The sequence below is a fragment of the Prosopis cineraria genome, unplaced genomic scaffold, assembly GCF_029017545.1.
Source record: "Prosopis cineraria cultivar Desert tree isolate PC_DT_omini unplaced genomic scaffold, ASM2901754v1 PC7, whole genome shotgun sequence".
Taxonomy (NCBI): Eukaryota; Viridiplantae; Streptophyta; class Magnoliopsida; order Fabales; family Fabaceae; genus Prosopis; species Prosopis cineraria.
Genome location: NW_026555338.1, coordinates 31936451 through 31955821, shown reverse-complemented (window position 1 = coordinate 31955821; position 19371 = coordinate 31936451). Strand labels below are relative to the sequence as shown.

Here is a 19371-nt window from a genome sequence, read left to right as displayed (position 1 = left end):
TTACTTACTTTTTTAGCCTATTCCCTCTAACATAGTATTGAACAAAATAACTTAAAGCAATTGGAATATTTGAAATTTTTAAGACTAAAATGAGGTAATATATTATTGGAGATGAGGGACATACATAATTTGGAATATATAGTTATGTAGTTTGATAGTCTGATTCCTAATTTCTACTCATGCTCTACGTGGCTTTTTCCTACTTTATAAATCCGCAAGCGGTCAATTCTAATCTGTTGATATAATCTCCGGAAAAAAAAAAAATAAAAAGAAGAAGAAGAAGAAGAAGAACGTAACAGTATGTAGCTGCGTGGCAAACGAAGAGGTGAAGTTCCCTTCGGTTCTGGATATCCTTGCTGCCGCAATTCCTGACGTAATAATTACAAAATCGAATCGATGAATAAGTTGCAGCTAGAAGCCACTAGAATTCTAAACCACCTTCCCCTGCCGATTCCTTGCACTTATATATGTAACCATCACCAGCTTTTCTTCTAACATCCATACTCATAGATTCTTTGCTGTGATCTCGAGGTTGAGGTTCAACAATGGCAGACGAAGTGATTCTCCTGGATTTCTGGCCAAGCCCATTTGGGATGAGGGTCCGAATCGCTCTGGCAGAGAAGGGAATAGAGTACGAAGGAAGAGAAGAAGACTTGAGCAACAAGAGCCCTCTGCTTCTGAAGATGAACCCTGTTCACAAGCAAATCCCAGTCTTGATTCACAACGGTAAACCCATCTCTGAATCTCTCATCATTCTCCAATACATCGACGAGGTCTGGAATCAAAGCCCCAAATTACTTCCCTCTGATCCCTACCAGCGAGCCAATGCCAGATTCTGGGCCGACTACATCGACAAGAAGGTTTGTCTAAATCCAGTCATGTTCGTTCTCACTTATGCGTAACCAAATAGAATGTCAAAAAATCCCAGATTGATTGAACTCTTGAACTTATTCATCGTTTTTGAATTTCTGAAATTGTAGATATATTCGACTGGGAGATTGGTGTGGGCAACTACAGGGGAAGTGCAAGAAAGAGCGAAGAATGAGCTGAGAGAATGCTTCAAGAAGTTGGAAGTAGAGTTAGGGAACAAGACTTTCTTTGGTGGTGACATGTTTGGTCTGGTTGATGTGGCTCTGATACCCTTTTACAGTTGGTTCTTCACGCTTGAGACAACCGGAAAATTCAGCATCGCCGACGAGTTTCCGAGCCTGGTGGCTTGGGCTAAGAGGTGCATGCAGAGGGAGACTGTGGCTAAGTCTGTGCCTGACCAGTACAAAATTTATGACTTCCTCTTAGAGCTTAAGAAGAAGCTTCAACCTCAGCTTCAGCAGTAATACTGAAATGTGATGTACTTGTAGTAGTGAGTTCCTTAGTTGATTCTAGTGTTTGAATCCGATTACGGTCACTCTCGTTTCTGCGTACGCTGTGTGTGTTTCTTTTTTCTTTGTTCTGGAATGTGCCTTTGTCTCATTTTGGTTTGTAAGATATGGTAAGAATCGATCCATAATTATAGACAATAAATAACTTTGCTTTAGCCTTTTATATGGTGTGATTAATGCAACCCAATTTATGAAGCATCAAAAGAATTACAGAAAAAAAAAGAGTAGAATTATTGCATTTGTTAGGATTTGGAATTGATGATTATACATTACTATATTATTTGAATTGTTAAAATTTAGGTCTATAATTATAAAGTTAATTATACTTCATTTAAGATAAATGAATAAATAAATTTATTTAAATTGTTAGATTGAATATCTTTAACAAGTATCGGCACTTGGTGTTGTTCTGAGTACAGCCATCATTGCAAATTCATTTTTAATCAGTACAAGTGAAACTAGATACACATCATCTGCTGCGGCTAAATTTATTTAAAAATAAAATAAAATAAACTCAAGAAGAGCCAAACAATCATGAAACTCCAAAGCAGAGAAATCTCAGACACAAACAAATATAAATGGAAGAATGTGAGACGGATGAGAAAAACAACACCAAAAGTCAAAACCTAAGTGATGTCAGTCTCGTGTCTATTATTTATTGAAATCAATCCGACGAGTCACGAATCAGCAAAACCATGCCTCCTTTATTCTTCTCACAGTACACAAAAAACTCAGAAATAGCTGGAACAAAAACTAGAAGGTGCTGGAGAAAACTGGTCTCTCAGAGAGACACAGCACAGAGGAAGAACCACAACAAGTGGAGGAACAGAGACAAGAGTGACCACCAAAATCCTTGTCTTCCTCAACAATGGTGTCCAGCATTTTCTTCATCCCGCGACGCGTGACAGAAATAAACCTCAGAGGAGCAACCTCTGTGACCACCCTCGCAGATTTGAACTTGGCCATTTTCTGTTACAGAAAACAAAGTAGAGCAATCTATGGTTTCCCAAGCTTTCAAGAGAGAGAGAGAGAGAGAGAGAGAGAGAGAGAGAGAGATGAATGCAATGCATGAAGCGAGGTTTGGGATTGGTTGATTTATAGGGATGAGGATTGGTGAAATTGTGGCGCAAAGTTCCTGAATATTGAAGCAAGTTGCTTTCAATGGTCGGTCACGTTGTGGGGCCGCATCAATAAAGCAGTGTCCTTCATCAACCAAAAGGTACAGTGTCCTTCCCTTGCATGCCTTTCCTGAATCACACACCTTGATTAATCCCAATTTTCTGGACATGCCATTGAGAGGGGGGAAAAAAGATTGAGAATTTGAGATCAAAGAAACTAAAAGATTCCCAGTTTTATTCTTTCTCTTCAAACCATGCCTTGGGTTATAGTGCACAAGATCTGCAGAGCTAGTGTTTGATTTAGATTTGGTGAGTAACCCAAATTTATTAATGAGTGTATTAATTATAATTATTAAATTTTTTTTCAACACTTGAAAATTGTTAAGATACATTTCTATGCAAACATTTAAAACAATTCTCATAATTAAAACATCATGTATATTTTTCCTTTATAAGTATTAGAAGACAAAATTTTTGATAGTTTTGGTTTTGTTTAAATCGATGATTGTTTATATTATATGAGACGCTTATTGAGTGAATGAATTTAGGTCACTTATTATATCTAAATCAATTTGATTTCAAGTAAACCACATACTAAAACGATGTTTTAGAAGAAAGAATTCTTTTGTGATTTATAACATGAAAATAACCATGAGTATCATGAATCCTCTTACCCATTAATTGTCTACTAGAGTTGTAGGATTTTATCAATGCTTGAGAAATTATGTTTAACCAAAAACAAATGAAACATTAAATTAAAGGGTTAGTTATATGAGAATGCATTTCAATTATTTCACTATAATTATATGAATTGTTAGATTAAGGTATAGGGCACACCAAAAGATAGAGTTGTGATTTGGTGTTCTTCCTGTATCTTGTGCCTACATCTCCAACAATCATTTGATTGAATCGGCAATCTCTAATGTCACGTGAGACATTCATTAGAGAAAATGATTTAAGACATTTATTGAATTCTAATCCGCATGAGAAGGAAAAATAAAATTAGGATTCCCAATGATTGGGACAAAAGGTGAGCATTGAATTCGGAGAGTGATGAGAGTGAAATGTGAGTTTGTGAGGCAGTGAGGATGTGGTTTGCAGCCTTAGCTGCATCAACACGACATTGGTAGGGAAAGGGGACATTCGGCTCTTCTATGATCGTACAAATAATGTATATAATATATGTGTTGACAAATAAAAGGGGACCAAGTATAAAATAGAGTAAATTTGATATATATAAATAAAAATAATAATTCTTGAGAATGCCAGCTTGCCGTTGAAGAACAGGTTTGTTAGTTTGCTGGTGTACGAAAACGAGTTTCACATGGCCTTCTCGTCGTTATCGATATCATTCCACGAAACAAATTGCCCAAACTAGAGAAACAAACAATCTAACAGTACTTCCCTCATATCTCTCAATATCGTTCTTTTCTTTCTTTCCTTTTTTAAGAAAATATTTTTATAGCTTTCTGTCAAAAAAATTTCTTAGTGCCATGGAGAGATTTACCATTTGCTCTCTGTAAACTGGAGGAGATACTTTATGCTGTTGATAGGGTCTCCTTCTTGCATTCACTAAAAAATTTCTTTTGAGAAATAATATATTTTACTATTATTTATTGATGATTTATGCTTAGTAATAAGAAGGAAAAATTAATTTTTCCTAGCTTTATCATGTGAGATAGATGAAAGTATTTGTCTGTTAATTATAAGACGGAAACACTTTCATACTAGACATTGACACGCAAGTTCTAACATATAGATCACATTACCATAATATATAATTAGTGAGATGAGAAACTGAAAATTAAAACATATAAAGCATATTCTAGTTTGTTCACTAATCAGAACCTCTTCAATTAAACATGCCATCCCCAAACAATTCCAAAAAGTAACAAAGTGCCAACGATAATTTGTCAAAAGTGTGGAATTGGCATTACTCTATGAGGAATATTATTTGACTCAAAAGAATCAAATTCAAGAACTAGGGGGCAAAAGAAAAGGGAAGCCACCTTCATCTGCCGTCAAAAGAAAGTTGTTTATCTCAATGTGCTAGTAAGAAATGTTAACATATAGTAGGAATATTATTTGCTTTTATCATATTACACACAGACACACGCGCGAAATGAAATATATAGTATTTATTATATTATAATTAATTTTTTCAATAAGATGGATGCTAATTTTATATTTTGAAAAATATATTGTACTTTTGTTAGTTTTCCATTTCATTTTAGATGAGGTTATTTCCACAACAACGATACCATGCATGCATTGTAGCACTCAACAAGTTTATCTTTCAAGTCACCTTAATTTGAGGGGAATTAAAGGATTAAAACGGTAAACATTCAATTTTTACTTGTGAAAGTATCAGATTATATTATAGTTTTCCTTACACTATGTTACATTTGTTTATTGTATAAAAATAATTAAAAAAAAATAGAAAGATAATGGACATGGTAATGATGGTACTATTGTAAATTTACAGCGATATTGATAAACAGCATAAATACGATTAAAGTACGATTACGGAAAAGAGTACTTGAGGAAAGTACATTGTCCCCCCCCCCCCTCCTAAATGCTCGTCCACGTAGTCAATTTCTACAATTAATGCAAACAAGATTTTTTTTTTTGGGGGGTCTATTTTGAACCACAACCACAAGAGACCGATACGAAAAACACTGGATTAATGTGTCACAGAAACACCCATAACGTGTAAAAGGTTGAGCCTGATCATTTCCCACCAAGTGCCCATTAATTACTCCCACTGTCCTTGTGGGTAAGAAATTTTTTAAAACTTTTTTTATTCTTAAATATAAAAAATTATTAACATATTTTTAAATGAATGGACCATTATTATATCTTTATTAAATTAAAAAAAGATAAATACTCCTATTAATTTACTCTAAAAAAGACTCATTTTGTATTTACAATAATTAAGAAGAAAATTAAAATGTTAACATACTTCTAATTAAATAATTAACTTTTATTAATTTATATAATTTGATTAAAAACATTTTATATATAAAAATAAAGATAGTATGTATTAGTAGATGATTCATTGCTTTGGAGGTGATGAAGTTGCTTGGCATTCAGCAGTTTTCATTCTTTTGTCCTTTAAGAAGATTGTCTATACGTCTAATAAACGAGTAATAATTAGATGCTCCTTCACTTCATATTCATATAATGAAAGAAGGTATAAGGCTCAGATTCATTTAGTATATTTAAAAAAAAAACGATGATTTAGGTAAAGTGCCAGAATTAATCATCAACGTGTCCTGTCTTGGTTGGGTCCAGTAACTCAAGTAGTGTCAGTGTGCGCGCGTTATATTGTGTCCATTGAAGAACATGAGTAATAAAAACACACATTTTCATGCAAAGTGCACAGTCAGCTACCGAAAGCCTTGGCAAAATCGAATGAGTAAACAAGTTTCTTTATTTTTGGCATTGTCTCCCTCCATCCAAGGACACGAGTAATAACTAACAAGACTCACATAAACATACCAGGTTAACTTCATGCAAATGCATAGATTTAGCTAGAAACCATGGAAACCTCATCAGTAAAACGAGTTTCCTTATTCTCATCTCAGTGTCTGTCCATCAAAGTACCTTGACATAGCTAACCATCCTAAACCAGAATACTGTAATTAGAGTCTTACCTAAAATTCCCTGGCATTTTCCAATTAAGATGTTTTCTGTTTAGTCCAATTGATTCTTCTTCCTGTAGGCTAAGACAAACTCGTAGATCTCCTTCTCATCAGCAAGTGTTGCAAGTGATTTGACAACACTTGCTCTCCTCAAGCATCTCTTAGCCCATTCAATGATTTTAGGACATCCTGCTTCCACTTTGAAGTTCCATATTGTCTCGTAAACATAGAACTATTTATAGAATGGGAACAAAGCAACATCCACAAACCCAAACGTGTCGCCTCCGAAACATGGTTTGTCTCTAAGAAACTCCTCGAATTGTTTCAAGTTCTCAATCAGCTCCTTCTTTGCCTGCTCATGCCCTTTAACTTTTGCTCCCCAAATCCTCTTGACAATATCATGAACCTGCATATTCTGATAGCACTTTCATTGCTGACAAATATCCTTTTTGACAGTGATGATAAAACTGATACCAACCTCGGAAATAATGAGATCAGCACAGAATTTAGCTTGAACTCTCTGATAAGGATCAGAGGGGAGTAATGGAGCTTCACGACCCTTCCAGACCTCATCAATATACCCGACAATTATTAGTGACTCATTGATGGATTTGCCGTTATGGATCAGAACTGGGATCTTCTTGTGAACTGGGTTCATTTGCAGAAGCACAGAGCTCTTATTGGTCAGATCTTGTTCCTTGTACTCGGTACTCAACACCTTTCTCAGCCAAGGCAACCCTAGCCCTCATCCCAAACATGCATACGTTGGCATCCAGCAAAACAACGTCGCCCGCCATTGTCAAAGACAACCACTGAAATCTCTAGCAGAAAGAGTGAAGCATACAGACCAGAACTCGATATTTCAAGAACAGAGAATGGAAATACATTAAGGAAAACTGGATGATCGGCAAGATTTCAGTCCAGTCTTGAGTGTCGGTAGTCAAACATAGTCCACAAGTTTTTGTTTCCCTTGTCACTTTTTGTGTGAGAATATGGAATGCGGACCACCCCATCCTTTTCATCAAGCTTGTTTCAATATTCCAATATGGAAAAGTATTTATGCAGGAGATAACTATGTAACTGAAAATAGAAACAAATCTGTACAATAATTAAAAATATATAAAATGAAAGAAAGATATCATATAATAACAGCCTATGTTAGTCATTGATCGGTCACAAAACCTGTGGATACTAATTCATCTAGAAATTCCATATCGTAAGAGGAACACTATTTGACCTTACATTTATCAACAAATCTTGAAGGATGCAGAGGGCTGTGTAGAGAATCTCAGGTAAGTTGAGGGCTCTTCAGTCTATCAAAGGTCAAAAGCTTGGCTTCCCAGCCAAAAATGCCCCAATTTGTAACTGATAGGTACTGTAAAAGAAAATTTTACTTTCATGTTGAGCAACAGAACGTGAGAGATATACATTAGGAAGGAGTAACTTGTGAGATTCCATATCATTAGCAGTTCAGAAGAACAACATTGGACTTCCTGGACATGAGGAAACAAGAAATCTTGAAGACAGAACAAAGATTCTAACCGTAAAGGAACATGTGGTTGGTTCCCTGCAGAGTGTTTGATATATAAAATATATATCGACAAAATAATGTATACTATATATTTATAGACAAATAAAAGGCACCAAGAGTGTCAAATAAAGTAAATTTCATATATACAAACTTAAAAAAAATATTCCCTCCATCTTATTTTATAACACATTTTTGAAGTGAATTCATCATATTATAATTAATTTTTCCAATAACGTGGATATTTTTAAAAAAATTATTTTGTACTTTTGCTAGTTCCATTTCATTTTAGATAAAAGGTTATTTGCATAAGAACGACACCATGCATTGTAATGCTCAACAAGTTGATCTTTCAAGTTACCATAATTTGAGTTTGAGGACTCGAGGAACAAGAGAATCCCGGTTCTCCTCCAAATGAACCCGGTTCACAAGGAAATTCCGGTTCTCATTCACAAAGTTAGATGTATCTGTGAGGCCCTCGTTGCGGTCCAATGCCTCAGATCCTAAATTAATTCTGGGCTGACTATGCTGATAAGAGGGGATCTTATAACTCTCATTCCATCAAAACACAACTTTTCGTATTATTCTTTAGTTTTCACAAAAGCTCTATGACCTTCATCTATTTTTAGACCAAGTCTGCTTGTAAATCTATTCATAATTATCAATACATCAACATCAAAATAGATTATAAAAATACTCTAAACAAGTCACTTACATGTTATAAATAGTACGACTTATTCTCTCAAGTCTTCACATGTCAAGACTGAGTAATGCATAATCAAACATGTTAGTTGAGGAGTCTATTTTGGTTCTAAATGTAAAACCATAATCTCATTTGTCTCTCATATTTATTTTTTTTTCCTAAACTACCTTTATAGTGAGATTCTTGTAGGATATATAGGTTATGTTGATAATACTCCAATATAAATAATTAAAAGACGGGGTATTTTAGAAATACAAGTACATATAACTAACTTACCTATTTTTCTTAATTTCTGTAAATTAGTTAATTAGTTTATACTTTTAGAACCGAAAGAAGTAGCTAAATTGAAATAGACATGAAGTGGGAAGAGAGTGGAAACAAGCAAAGGAGAACATCTAATAAAAGAGTGTGTCTTCGTCTCTTCCTGATCAGCACAAAGTGTGTATGAGTTCCTTTTGGAGACAATGAAGTTGTCTGCCACTCAATAGGTTAATTTCAAGTTCTCATGTTTCTTTCTTCATCTTAAATTTGCTTCAACTTTTAATAAAGATACATCTATTAAACGAACAATTAGATGCGCCTTCACTTCATGTTCAGATAACAAGTTGTAAAGCTCAGATTCATTATGTGCTGTAAGTATATCTAAAAAAATGGTGATTTAGGTAAAGTGCCAGAATCAACCAACTTGTCCTGTCTTGGCTGGGTTAAGTAAATCAAGCAGTGCGCGCGCGCGCGTTATATTGTGTTCATTGAAGAACATGAGTAATAAAACACATTTTCATGCATTCGGCTATTACAAGCCATGGAAATCTAGAATGAGTAAAATACAGACACGAGTAATAACTAATAAGCTAGGTTGCATAAATACGGGTATGAGTATCCGATACGATACAACATGATACAAAGATACAGCAAATTTTCAAAATTTTAGAATACAGATACGAGAATATTTATAATATATATTTTAACATTTTATAATATAAATATAGGTATTTTGATTTTAAAACAAGAATTTCTAAAGTAATATAAGAATATTTATAGGAATTAACTAAAATATTAAGTATTTTTTTAAGTTTTTAAATGATATAGTAAAAAAATTAAAAAAAATCATATCACAAATGTTAGGATATGGGACATGTATGCAGGAGTATCCTACAAGTATCATATCGAATATAGATACATTTACTTTTTTGAATTATCCATGCTATATAGCTAATAAGACACACAGAAATATGCCAGGTTCTTTTACAATGCAAAGACACTAAGATGTGTCTAATAACTTCATGCAACTTCACATATTTAGCCAGAAACCATGGAAATCTCGTCAGTAAAACAAGTTTCCTTATTCTCTCAAGTGTCTGTCCATCAAAGAAACCTAGACAAACCCAACCATCCTGAACCAGAATACTTTAATTCGCGTCTTACCTAAAATTCCCTGGCATTTTCCAATTAAGATGTTTTCTGTTTAGTCCAACTGAAGCTTCTTCCTGTAGCCCAAGACAAACTCGTAGATCTCCTTCTCATCAGCAAGTGATTTGACAACACTTTCTCTCTTCAAGCATCTCTTAGCCCATTCGATGATTTTAGGACACTCTGATTCCACTTTGAAGTTCCCTATTTTCTCATAAACATAGAACCATTTATAAAATGGGACCAAAGCAACATCCACAAAACCAAACGTGTCACCACCGAAATATGGTTTGTCTCCAAGAACATCTCCTCCAATTGCTTCAAGTTCTCAATCAGTTCCTTCTTCGCCTGCTCATGCTCTTCAACTTTTCCAACCCAAATCCTCTTTCCAACCTCATGAACCTGCATATTTTGATAGCACTATCAATACTGATAAATATCGTTTTAGACAGTGATAAAACTGATACCAACCTTGGAACCAATGAAATCAGCCCAGAATTTGGCTTGAGCTCTCTCATAAGGATCAGAGGAGAGTAGTGGAGCTTCACCCTTCCAGACCTCATCAATGTACTCAACAATTATTAGTGATTCATTTATGGCTTTGCCGTTATGGATCAGAACTGGGATCTTCTTGTGAATTGGGTTCATTTGCAAAAGCTGAGGGCTCTTGTTGGTCAGATCCTGCTCCTTGTACTCATACTTAACGCCTTTCTCGGCCAAGGCAACCCTAGCCCTCATCCCAAACATGCTTACCTTTGCATCCAACAGAAGAACCTCGTCCGCCATAATCCAAGACGACTACTGAAATCTCTAGCTGAATGACTGAAACAGTGAGGCGCAAGAACTAGAAATTTCGAGTACACAGAATGGATGATCGGCAACGTTTCGGTCCAATTTTGTGTGTCCATATATGGTTGAACGTCTTCCACATGTTTCCTTATCCAAATTAGCTCAGACGGTAAATATTATTCTTTTGTTTTTGTTTTTGTTTTGGCCAAAGGGCAGTAAACATTATTCGAGTAAACAGACTATTCATCGTGGTCACTGGACAGCCACAAAACTTGTGGATAGTAAATCACGAAGGCTAGAAATTCCATGTCGTTAGAGGAACACTATATGACTTTCCATTTATCAACCAATCTTGAAGCATGCTGAGGGCTAATATGTAAAGAATCCCAAGTAAGTTAAAGGGCTCTTCAGTCTATCAAAGGTTAAAGCAGGACACACCTACCTGATTGCTAGAGGGGCCAACTGCCCTCACCAAATATATATATATATATATATATAACTCAAAAAACTTTCTTTACCTCCTAAAAATGTTTCAATTGCGTTCTATTGAAAGAAAAAATTATTTTTTTTTTGGCCAAGAAGGAAAACAAAAAAATAATAATAAAATTTCTATAAAATATGTAAATAATAATTTGATATTTCAAAATATTATAATTCTCCTAAAATTTTTAGATACTTTTCTATCATTAATAAATTTACATAAATTATTAAATTATCTTTATTAAAAATAAATAATTCATAATTTTTATTTAAATATTTACAACTTTTCTTCTTATATTCGCAACAATGCAATAACAAATGAAGAATTTAATATACGAAGTTGTGATTTGCTATTACATTATTGCGAATATAAGAAGAAAAATTGTGAATATTTAAACTAAGCAATTTGGTAATTTATATAATTCATTAATGATAGAAAGTTTCTAAAGACTTCAAAGGAATTATGATATTTTGAGATATCAAATTATTATTTATATATTTCAAAATAATTTTATTGTTATTTTTTCAAAGAAAAATCAATTTACCTCCTTAAAAGTTTCACTTATCTCTCCAAAATTTAACCCCAATCTAACCTATATGTTATAATTTCAAATAATGATATAATTTAGGAATAAAGGGATAATATTTTAAAAAATATTTTTTAACTTGTTTAAATAAAAAAATTATCCCAAAAATATTCTAATACTGAAAAGTGGTTAAATTTTATTTATATTAGATAGTTTTATTTAACACACCATTATAATTGTATGCTTTATACCTTATTCTCTAACAATTATTTAACAAATTTTTACCCCCACCGCCAAATTTTTCCGGGTCCGTGACTAGTTAAAAGTTTGGCTTCCCGTCCAGAAATGCTTCAAATTTTAACTAATAGATATTGTAAAAGAAAATTTTACTTCATGTTGAGCAACAGAGCGTGTTAGAAATACATTAGGAAGGAGCAACTCGTGAGATTCAATATCATTCGCAGCTCAGTAAGAACAACAGCATTTGACTTATGAATATGAGAAAGCAAGAAATCCTGAACACAGAACAAAGATTCTAACCGTAAAGGAACATGTGGTAGACACTCTCAAAAACATCTGATTCTCCTGATTCAGAGGCACATCCTGGTACTGAGACCACAATCAATTGTCTGCCTCAATACAGTCAAGGGCCAAGCAGTCCATTACTTCTATTTTCTTTTCTTTTTTGTGTGTTCTCTTGTCGAGTATTTTCTCTTCAATTAACCCCCCCAAAAAAAAAAAAAAACCTCATTGGTGTCCTTGTAACCTGCAAGAGACTTGGAAACGTTCTCCCCTTACATGCATCTCTGGTTATATTCCAACAGTCACTAGTTTAAAACCATGAAGGATGAGCAACAAACTAATTTAGAATTCATATGCGATTTTTAACATATTGATAATTAGTTTTCTTTCCGTTAGCAAGACTAATTTTCTCGGGTTAAGTCTTTACCAATAAAAATTAGTTGCAGCATAAGAAGATAATTTTGGGATGAAGGATAAATTGATTAAGAGGTTACAATTGCGGTTTTGAATTAATTTAGTAACAAACATGTCATGGTACTGCAGAATGCCATGGGTGTGGATGAGTCCATAGTTTGACTTTTCACACCTCAGAAACCACAAGTCAACAAATGCCGAAGAAATAACCTAGTGTTTTTTTCTTCCCCTTATTATTGTAAAAGAACATCAACAACACATTCTTACAATCAACTAATTTTACTGTAATCAACAGACACAACCAAGTCTTCGTCCTCAAACACACCAAACTCAGGCATGTTTTTCATCAAACTAATTATTTTTGTTTATTCTTGGCACAGGTTCTTCAACTCGCATATGTTTCTTCAATCCAATTGACTTTTCTTTCTGAAGTCAACAACAAAATTGTAGATCTCCTTCTCACCAGCAAGAGACTTGGAAACGCTTTCCCTGTGGATGCATCTCTGAGCCCAGGCAATGAGCTTAGGACAATGCGTTTCCACCTTGAACTGGCATAATTGCTCGTAAGTGTAAAACCAGTTATAGAATGGAATCAAAGCAACGTCAATAAACCCGAAGGTTTCACCTCCAAAGAAAGTATTATATCCCAGTGTCTCTTCCAATTGCTTCAAGCCCTCTATCATCTCCTTCTTTGCCTCCTCTATTTCTTCTGTCTTTCCAGCCCATATCCTTCCTCCAACATCTCCCACCTGCATTTAATTACCATATGATCCATGTATTGAAGTTATGTATCATGACTCGGATTGAGTCTATATCAGTGCAGATAATGCCTTGAGAACTAGATCAAGAGGTGCTGGAGAATTAGGAAACTACCTTCTTGTTGACAAAATCAGCCCAGAATCTGGCTTGAGCTTTGAGGTAAGGATCAGAGGGAAGTAAAGGAGCTGTGTGGTTCCAAACTTGGTCGATGTATTCAATTATTATGAGGGATTCACAGATGGGTTTGCCTTTGTGAATAAGGACAGGGATCTTCTTGTGAATTGGGTTCATTTGCAGAAGCAGAGGGCTCTTGTTGCTCAGATCCTCTTCCTTGTACTCGTATTTGATTCCCTTCTCAGCCAACGCTATCCTGGCTCTCATCCCAAACATGCTCAGCCACTCGTCCAATAACACCACCTCTTCTTCTTCCGCCATTGTCCAACTCAGATGAATCTTTCACTTGTGCAGGGCACAAGTACGAGGAAGATATTATAGGTGATTGATCTCAACCACTAATTCCTTCTTTTTTCTTTCTTTTTTCCCTTCTCTATTTATTATTCTGTGCTCACCTGTTGCTTTCTGGTAGATTCCTTCAACTCCAATATACTCATCCATTCTTTATGTTTTTAATTAAAAGTCAGAGATAAGATCATCTTGCACGTGAATGATATAAGATTTGAAGACCTTTAAGCGGACAATGAGACTTAAATATGCCCTTGATGTTCTGAAATTTTCATAAGAAAACGCACTAAGCTCTTGCTTACTTTTACTGCTGATGTTTCATTGTAATTATAGTTTACAGACAAACCAGTGAATTGCATCCGACAAACTAATGTCAATTATTGAGATTATCAATAAGTAGACAAACCCAAGTGGAACCAGCTCATCGATTAGATAACCATGATTGAGATTGAGGTACACTGTCTACAAAGATGTCGGCTGTTGATTCCCTAATATGCATGGAATATTTGGTTGGTAAAAAATAGATATGGTGCAGTAATTTGCTTAGAATCAGCCTAGGCGAGCCTAGATGATTTCTTGTAGGCCAAAACAGACTCGTAGACTTGCTTCTCGTCCCCAAGAGATTTGGACACACTTTCCCTCATCTTGCATCTCTTAGCCCAAGCTATGAGTTTAGGGCACTCTTCCTCTATCTTGAAGTTACCAAACGTCTCGTAGGTATAAAACCAGCAATAAAAAGGAATGAGAGCAACATCAACAAAGCCAAACATGTCACCCCCAAAATAAACCTTGTTCCCAAGCTCCTCCTCCATTTGGCTCAAGCTCTCTATGAACTCATTCTTCCCCTTCACTTGCTCTTCTCCATTCGAATTCCATATTCTCCTGGAAGCTCCATACACCTGCACTTTTTCAAGCTCTCTGTGAGACATGCCTGTGCATTTGTAAGTAAATTAAATTGGTGGTGTTAAGGCCTTTAAGGAATCTTTCTACCTTGAGATCAACGAAATTAGCCCAGAATCTGGCTCGAGCTCTGAGATAACGATCAGGGGGAAGTAAAGGAGCTGTGTGGTTCCAAACTTGATCGATATATTCGACTATTATGAGGGACTCGCAGATGGGTTTGCCATTGTGAATGAGGACTGGAATCATCTTCTGAATTGGGTTCATTTGCAGAAGCAGAGGGCTCTTGTTCGTCAGATCTTGTTCCAGGCGCTTATATTGAACTCCTTTCCCGGCCAGAGCAATCCTAGCCCTCATCCCAAACATACTGAACCCACAGTCTAATACAACAATCTCCACCTTATCATCAGCCATTGTTAAAGAAGCTGTAGAGCGATGAATGCTAAAGAAGAATACGCAGTCTAATATGATTTTTTTTTTTTAAATACTAATATGAATTTGTTGATTATATTCTATATATGCAATCTCCAACTGTGGAAAAGTCAGTAGAGGCGGCTTGAGCTCATAGGAATTGAATTGGGTCATTTACTAAAGGGGCCACACTCAAATGGACTCGTCAGTTCTATTTCTGTTGAGGAAATGGTGAAAGATTGGATCTAGTTCCAAAAGCTAAAAAGCAAGAGGTAAACAAAAAAACAAAAACTCATGGAACTTAGTTTGGTTTTCATTTCATAAACAATGTTTTATTTTTAAAATAAAAAAATTTAAAAACTTGTTTGAATAAGTATTTTAAATTTAATTATTTCTAAAATTATTCTATTTTTGTTTTTTAAAATAAAAACATCTAAAAATTATTTCCATTTTTTTATTTTTAAAATATATTACATTTAATTATTAAAACCTACCGTCTCTATCATAAGACACTAACATTAATTATCAACTATCATCACTATTAATTAATTTTTTAATTTTAAAATTATTTTTAAATTAACATTCTCAAACTGATTTTTTTTGGTTCTGAGAAATAAGTTTAAAAACTGAATTATAAAAGATATTTTAAAAATAAAAAATAAAAACACAACCAAACAAACTATTAATGTGCAGAGGTTTGAATCTCCTGAGATTTTTTATTTTATATATAATAAAATATTATTCAGAACTGGCATTCATCAATTAAATTAATTGAATTGTCATATTTATCGAATAGTAACTTGTTTGGACAAATTCCAGGATGAACACAATTGCAATCTTTTGATGGCTCTAGCTACAAGAAGAATCCCACTAGGCAGGCTTTGTTCTCCTGGAGATCATCCTTCAGGAAAATGGATACAAGCCAATGAAGTTGTTGATAAAGATGATTCTTTCATAACAAGAGTATGTGTTGGCCTGAATTGCAATTTTATTGTAATCTCTATTGACAATGACGCGAACCAGTTCATATAAATTCTGTGATAGGTTTATATTAAGTGCTCTAGGATAGTCTATTACATCAAAATAGTTTAAATTATTTAATTAGATACATTTTAAATTTAATATATTTTTAATTTATTTTTAAATTTTTTTAGATGTAGGATCTCTTTAAATCTAATATTCCCTATACTATTTTTTTTTAACATTTTTTCATTTTCATTTTTTTTCTTTTTTTTATTTGGACTTATACTTTGTTTTTTTTTTTTTTTTAGTCTTCAAGACTCTAGGTATCCTCCTCCCTCTTCTCTCTTCCTTTTCTAACCTTTTATTTTTTAGTATTTTTTTATCCTTGATTGAATAGCTCATGAGATCATATTAAATTTATATTAAGTATATTTTAGGATAATCTATTATATTAAAATAGTTTAAACAATTTAGTCAAACATATCCTAACTTTTATATATTCCTAATTTAGTAAGATGTGAATTTTTTTTGGACTTCTTTTAAGTCTAATATTCCAAAGTTATCTTGTATTTACATTTAAAGGTGTGAAGATTCGTCATTTTAATCGAAGTGCCATGCCAAATAGATAATTAGTTCGCATGATCAATCATTGTGCCACTAAAGAACTTGGAGCTGCCTCTCGCTTAAAGAACTGCATTTTGAAATTTTCTAATGGCTAAAGAAAATAGAAGGAGAGTAATGAATAAGATAAGAAGTCATTGCAATGTTGGCCGTTAAAGGTTAATTAATATTTAACAGTCACCAGCATTGTCGATATTTAATATATAACTTAGATTATATTTGAATATGTAAGATATTTCACAGAATAGTAATCATTAATTATTTATTTGTAACACGAAGGAAATAATTTTGACACACGCATATTGAAAATTAGGTATTTTCCTGATGGTAAAAATATTGAAAAATTTAGGTAGAAGGATATCAATTAGCCAATAGAGTTTCATAAAATGAGAAGTTTTATGTCTGAATCAATATTTGAATTGGGGGTAATAACTACGTTAGTTTTTTTTTTTTTGTTCCTCCAGCAATTATGTTAGTTATAATGACATTTTTTTGTAAAATGGCCATTGAAAAAAATGAAAATAAGAATAAATAAGTACGAAAAAAATGAGTGCTCGCTCGCTCACATGTTTTTTTTTTATATAATTTTTTAATCTGTCAAGTATATTGTATGTGACTATGTGAGTATGTGACTAATCTCTTTGTGACTCAATAGGTGCAGCTTATCGAAGAATTAATTCGTTCGCCAGCACCTGGGATTGGGTATTAATTAACGGCAATCAAACTATTATGGAAAAACATCTCATATGGAAGGAAGGCAATTAAAATAGGAACAGGCTAGAAGCAAATATAAGACTGAAGTGAACAGAATCAGAGGCTCAACCGTCGACTCATTTGGACTTACCAATTCTTATTATTCATTAGGCCCAAACCCAAGATCTTTATGATTTGATGTGGTCTAAGGTGGCATCAAATCAAATAACGGCACTAAAGATGGTTTCCAATCCCAGGACATTGTGGATTTGGGCCATAATAATTTATAAAGTTGAAGGATTAACTCTTACTGATATTGTAAACACGTTGTTAATCAGTTATTTACAAATATTTATATAAATATTTTTTAAATTTAAAAACGTGTTCTAATTTTAATGAGCTCCTGAAACTTGTGTACGTAAACTAACATATATATATATATATACACATACATATACATATATATATAAAGACTCTTTTAAAATTGTTAAAAAAAAACTGTTTCAAAACACTTTTTAAGTTTAACTTTTTTTCTTTGGCCTAAACTTTTAAGTTTAACTTCAAGAATCACTTTGTAACATGCAACAAACAAAAGTTAAGGGATTATTTAAATTAAAGTAGGATAAAATTGATGTACAGGCTTTTTTTTTTTAACTGAAATGTACTTAGTCTTATATGTATAATATACTTTTATTCAATTAAATTAATGCATGTGAATTTTAATATGTTAATAATATTAATAACAATAATTTATTATAGATAAATAATATATAAAAGATACATATATCTTACTCCTTCCGTTAAAAAATATAAAGTATTTTTTGAAGAATTAGATGTTAAAAAATATAAGGTATTTTTAATCTTTCGAGATATAATCATTGCCTTTTTTTCAAAAGTACCTCTATTGATAATGACTTTTTATTTATTGTTAGGTGTTTAATAAGAATAAATATAAAAAGATAGAGTTAATTGAAAAATAAGTAAACGTTTTATTGAAAGGTGAGATTTAGTTAAAAATGTTTTACATTTTTTAACGGAGGGAGTAATTTAATTAGAAACAAGAACTTTAAATATATACCACTAAATATATAAGTTTTTCCCATTAAAACATTTTAATATTATAAGAGCGATGTTTTAGTTTGCACTCACATAATTTCTCGAGCACAGGAAAGAGGGAAAAGTCCGGCGTATTAGGATGGTATGGGCCTATTGGATACCTTTTTAGAATCAATTCTAGGTTCAAAACTTGGTTTTAAAAAATTTTATTCAAACACCCTAATTTTTTCAAACTTTATTTGGTTTCTAAAACTCCATTTGGAATAAGCTGAAATTTATTTCATTTTAAAAAATTAATATCATAATCAATTTTTGAAATTTTATCTAAACACCATCACATTCTAATAATCAATTTTTTTCTTAATCAATTTTTTTCAATTAAAATCCAAACACATCCTATATGAGTTAGCGTTAAGGCAAAACCAGCATTACTAGTTATATGATTGGGGCACAATTATACATAGTACGAAGGCTGCCTTCGTTGAATTGAGTTTATACAGATTGGAATAAGGAAAAAGAGGAGGGAGAGAGCATTTTATTTGCATTACCTCCATTTTCGAATATAAGAGAACGAATATCATGTATCTCTTTATTTTTATTTATAAGTACAATTATAAATTTCAAAAAAACATTTATCACTTTTTAAATTGTCCATCATAAAATTAATATTTATTTTATTAAACAAATCTGTTTTATTAATTACATGGATAATTTAGTCTATATTTTTTAATTTCATATATAATTATTATAATAAACAGATTTTTATAAATTATGTGAATTGATTTTTTTATATTTAAAAATTGGAAAAATATGTGATAGGTAGATCACAAAGTTGTTTTGTGGGAAATTGAATTTTTCTTATTCATATAAAGCAAAAAACAAGGTTAGACTCTGTCAAACTTTAGCTAGAAAGTAAAATTAGGTTTTGTTGTTTGTACTAGTAGAACTAAAGGCACTAATTCCACAAAAATCATTGCAGTCATAAAAATATA

At 32.9% G+C, this 19371-nt stretch overlaps 4 protein-coding genes and 2 pseudogenes across 4 annotated transcripts in view; 1 reads left to right on the top strand and 5 right to left on the bottom strand.

Annotated features, from left to right (window-relative positions):
• Window positions 1-19371, bottom strand: part of LOC129315564 (glycolate oxidase 1) — a 73284-nt gene that overhangs the window by 32243 nt on the left and 21670 nt on the right. The gene's annotated exons all lie outside the window — the stretch shown is intronic.
• Window positions 341-1542, top strand: LOC129315570 (probable glutathione S-transferase parA). The gene is made up of 2 exons (XM_054959370.1): window positions 341-860; window positions 981-1542. The coding sequence occupies exons 1-2, from the start codon at window positions 546-548 to the stop codon at window positions 1332-1334; spliced, it is 669 nt and encodes a 222-aa protein (XP_054815345.1). The 5' UTR covers window positions 341-545; the 3' UTR covers window positions 1335-1542.
• Window positions 5913-9378, bottom strand: LOC129315569 (probable glutathione S-transferase parC; annotated as a pseudogene).
• LOC129315573 (probable glutathione S-transferase) lies at window positions 9523-10701 on the bottom strand (annotated as a pseudogene).
• LOC129315572 (glutathione S-transferase 3-like) lies at window positions 12568-13870 on the bottom strand. The gene is made up of 2 exons (XM_054959372.1): window positions 13388-13870; window positions 12568-13263 (listed from the first exon to the last, which is right to left on the bottom strand). The coding sequence occupies exons 1-2, from the start codon at window positions 13706-13708 to the stop codon at window positions 12919-12921; spliced, it is 666 nt and encodes a 221-aa protein (XP_054815347.1). The 5' UTR covers window positions 13709-13870; the 3' UTR covers window positions 12568-12918.
• On the bottom strand, window positions 14004-15096 carry LOC129315571 (glutathione S-transferase U19-like). The gene is made up of 2 exons (XM_054959371.1): window positions 14726-15096; window positions 14004-14634 (listed from the first exon to the last, which is right to left on the bottom strand). Exons 1-2 carry the CDS (start codon window positions 15047-15049, stop codon window positions 14290-14292), a joined length of 669 nt encoding a protein of 222 aa, XP_054815346.1. The 5' UTR covers window positions 15050-15096; the 3' UTR covers window positions 14004-14289.